Source organism: Fragaria vesca, linkage group LG7, assembly GCF_000184155.1.
Source record: "Fragaria vesca subsp. vesca linkage group LG7, FraVesHawaii_1.0, whole genome shotgun sequence".
Taxonomy (NCBI): Eukaryota; Viridiplantae; Streptophyta; class Magnoliopsida; order Rosales; family Rosaceae; genus Fragaria; species Fragaria vesca.
In genome coordinates, this window is record NC_020497.1 from 15,639,905 (window position 1) to 15,643,114 (window position 3,210).

Consider the following 3,210-nt stretch of genomic DNA (forward strand, 5'->3'; position numbering starts at 1 on the left):
AGCCCGAACAGATCAGAGATAATAATGTTGCTCTGTGCAGCCACCACGTTCCCTTTGTTATTGCCAATTACTGTGATTAAAATAGAGTACTCTGTGTAGTAGTGCATGCCTTCATCTCTTAGACTTAAGCCAGCTCTTGTTTTTTAAAGCTCCTCTCCTGATCTCGGCCAACTGTTCCCTGCTATTCCACAGCCAAGCACACTGTTTTGTATAGTGTATCAGTTTTTTAAATCTCACATCAACAATTTCCTACTTGGAAATCAGGCATATACTACCGTATATACTTCAATTTTGATACAAAGAAACAATGCAGATTGGGAAAGATGAACAATGTCCAACAATGAAAATTAGAGAATGTTGTAATAGTCTCTAGCGTTTTGGTTGGATTCAGTCGATAACGTAACAGCGTTACGATACTTTTTAAAAACAATGCAGGGGGATTAATCGTAATCCCAAATTTAGAAAATGCAGCTATATGCCTTAAATGGAAGTGTTTGATCCTCCAACTTAAGCTGTTTTAGAAAAATTAAACTAATGCCCAGTTTAGTATTGAGTTTTAGAGATTATAATCACCATTTTAGATAGATTTTCTGTTTGGTAAAATCTTAAAACGTGCTTATTTATAATTTTTTAATTTAAATAACACGATTTTATAAAATAGGTTGGGGTTGCTTATTTAAAACTAAGTTTTTAAAAAATTGAGTTTTCAGGACAAAATGACATACCAGAACTAACATAAGATCGTATTTTGTTTGGAAATTATTCCAAGATTAGATTATGCAAAGTATTTAATAATTTCCTAACTGAACAAAAATCCAATCTTAACTGTTGAATCCACGTGGGTTCTGGCAAAATCGAGTTGGCAATTGGGGTAGCTCAATCCCAACCTCACGTGGCAGAATGATTCATTTCAATTATACTAGTGTGCTCAATTTTGGGGCATTGACTAGGTTGAGCATGTTACGGCATGTGAGCAAAGATGAGCAGCATAAATAAAACCAGGGTGAATGGTCGGAGTATCTATCTACCTGTGTTATTTGGAGCAATTGAGGCCGGTTTCGACATGATTGCCGGGACCGCCGTTGCGACGTGACCTGCGGTGGTTGGTGGGAAGAATTGAGCAGGTAACCCCATTGTATGTGATTGATGGTGATAATGGTAGAGAGGGTACATTGGCATCAATGTGTTTGGACCAACCATAGGCTGGTGGCTATGGTACACCTGAGGAGAGTAATGCCCGTTCATGTAACCCCCACCAGTGCTGTATCCCAGCTTCTGTAAAATCATCCCCAACCCAAATCAAGGAACTGAAAATATAAGATCAAAATGACCCTAAAATAATAGTCAAATCCCTAATTATTTTCTTATTAAATATCTGACATGTTATATTGTTCGATCATTAATCGAGATTGACAACTGTATGTAACGCATTGTTAAACCAACGGATCCGATTCGGAGTATATATAAAGATCGACTTACATGATTGTAGCCCATATCAGTTGCAATGTAGGTTGGGGAGTATCTGAGAGATAAAAAGGAAAAAATATATATAACATTAGGTGCAGTTTAATATTGTAATCATTTACCATATAGATCCAAAAGAACACAACAACTATCGGGGTGAAAATTGAAAAATGGGGGTACAATATACGTACCCATAGAATGGAACAGCCTGATGATGCTGGTGATGAAATGGTACAGAAGCAGCTGCTGGAGTCCCTGCCGGGTAGTACCATTGCACGTGATTTGCAGGTGCCGGCGCCGGCGCCGGCGACATGGACCTTGCTCCTCCACCATTTGATACTTCCCAAATAATAATTATACAGATTAATCAAATAGAAATAGGACATGAAATATTTGTAAGTTTGCTAAGAATCCAAAATCTCACACATGGAAAATGAGCGAGCAGTTTACAATGTGGTATGTTCAATACCTCGTTGAGGAGGAGGGGTGGTAGTCGAAGCCGACCTAGGGCGGCGGGCGCCGAGGGAGGCCAGGTTGCAGTTGGCACGGCGGCCGTTGATGACTGGCGTGGCGTCCTCGCAAGCCTTCTTAGCCGCTTCAGCCTCCTTGAACGTGACCTATACATACATAAACATGAAGAAATTAATACAAGGGTGACAACGGCCGTCGGATCATGCAAATATAATCAAGGTTTGTAAAAGATAGGAAGACATACGAAGCCGTAGCCCTTGGATCTGCCGGTGAGCTTATCGGAGATGATGACGGCCTCCAAGATCTCACCGTACTTGTCGAAGTGCTCTCTCAGAGCCTCCTTGGGAGTCTCCCAGGCCAACCCTCCGACGAAGACCTTGGTCAGCGTCGTATCGCCGAACTGGTTAACGTTGTTGCTCATTGTCATTTGGAGTAAAACCAATGAAACTCTGAAGATGGTGTTTTCTATGGAGAAGTGAGCTGCAGAGAGACAAAGGTTTTGGGGGAGAGAAGAGAGGGAGGGTATATAAGGAGGAGGAGTGGTGGTGGCAATAAAATATTGGTAGGAGAACAGAGGGGCAGACAGATAAGCCTTGATGAGGACTGTGTGAGTGTGTGAAGGTTGTCATCAACCTCTGCACAAAACGGACGCTGATTATAGGTGATAATTCTTGTTTCTCTTTTTAGACTTTGGGCCATAAATAAAATATAGGGTGGAAAAAAAGCATGAGTCGAGATGTAAACTCGAGTATACCTAAAATTATTGAATGTTAGAGTATAAGCCGAAATGTAAACTCAAATTTTTGGACATATGTGTGTTCAAAGTTGTATAAACGTTACACCTTAATATGAGTTGTGAGTTCAATTGCTTTGAATTTCAAATATCACGCCAGATGTTCTAAATACGATGTATGTATCAATATGTATGTACAAACTGAGTTGTAGATCAAGCACATTTTGAATACGTACAATCATTCTCCATTTAAACCAAACCAAACTGTAAACTCAGATGTTTTAATTCATATCCACTTGAAATATTACACTTATGAACCGAGTTGTAAGTTTAATACATTTTAAACTTACAACATGAAATTATTGCATGCTTGAACCGAGTTGTAAGGTTATATAAGCATAAAACCATTGCGGCCTAAGATGTAATATTAAATGTCTGAACCATATCTACCAACTCAAAACATTACACTTATGAGCCGAGTTTTAAGCTTAATACATTTTAAACTTATGACGTGCATGAACTATGTGCATGCTTGACCCGAT

The 3,210-nt window shown here is 39.4% G+C and overlaps 1 protein-coding gene across 1 annotated transcript; it reads right to left on the reverse strand.

Annotated features, from left to right (window-relative positions):
* On the reverse strand, positions 1-2,362 carry LOC101308509. The gene is made up of 6 exons (XM_004307374.1): positions 2,180-2,362; positions 1,934-2,081; positions 1,656-1,788; positions 1,480-1,522; positions 1,029-1,275; positions 1-201 (listed from the first exon to the last, which is right to left on the reverse strand). The coding sequence occupies exons 1-6, from the start codon at positions 2,360-2,362 to the stop codon at positions 182-184; spliced, it is 774 nt and encodes a 257-aa protein (XP_004307422.1). The 3' UTR covers positions 1-181.
* Between the last annotated feature and the right edge of the window lie 848 nt (positions 2,363-3,210).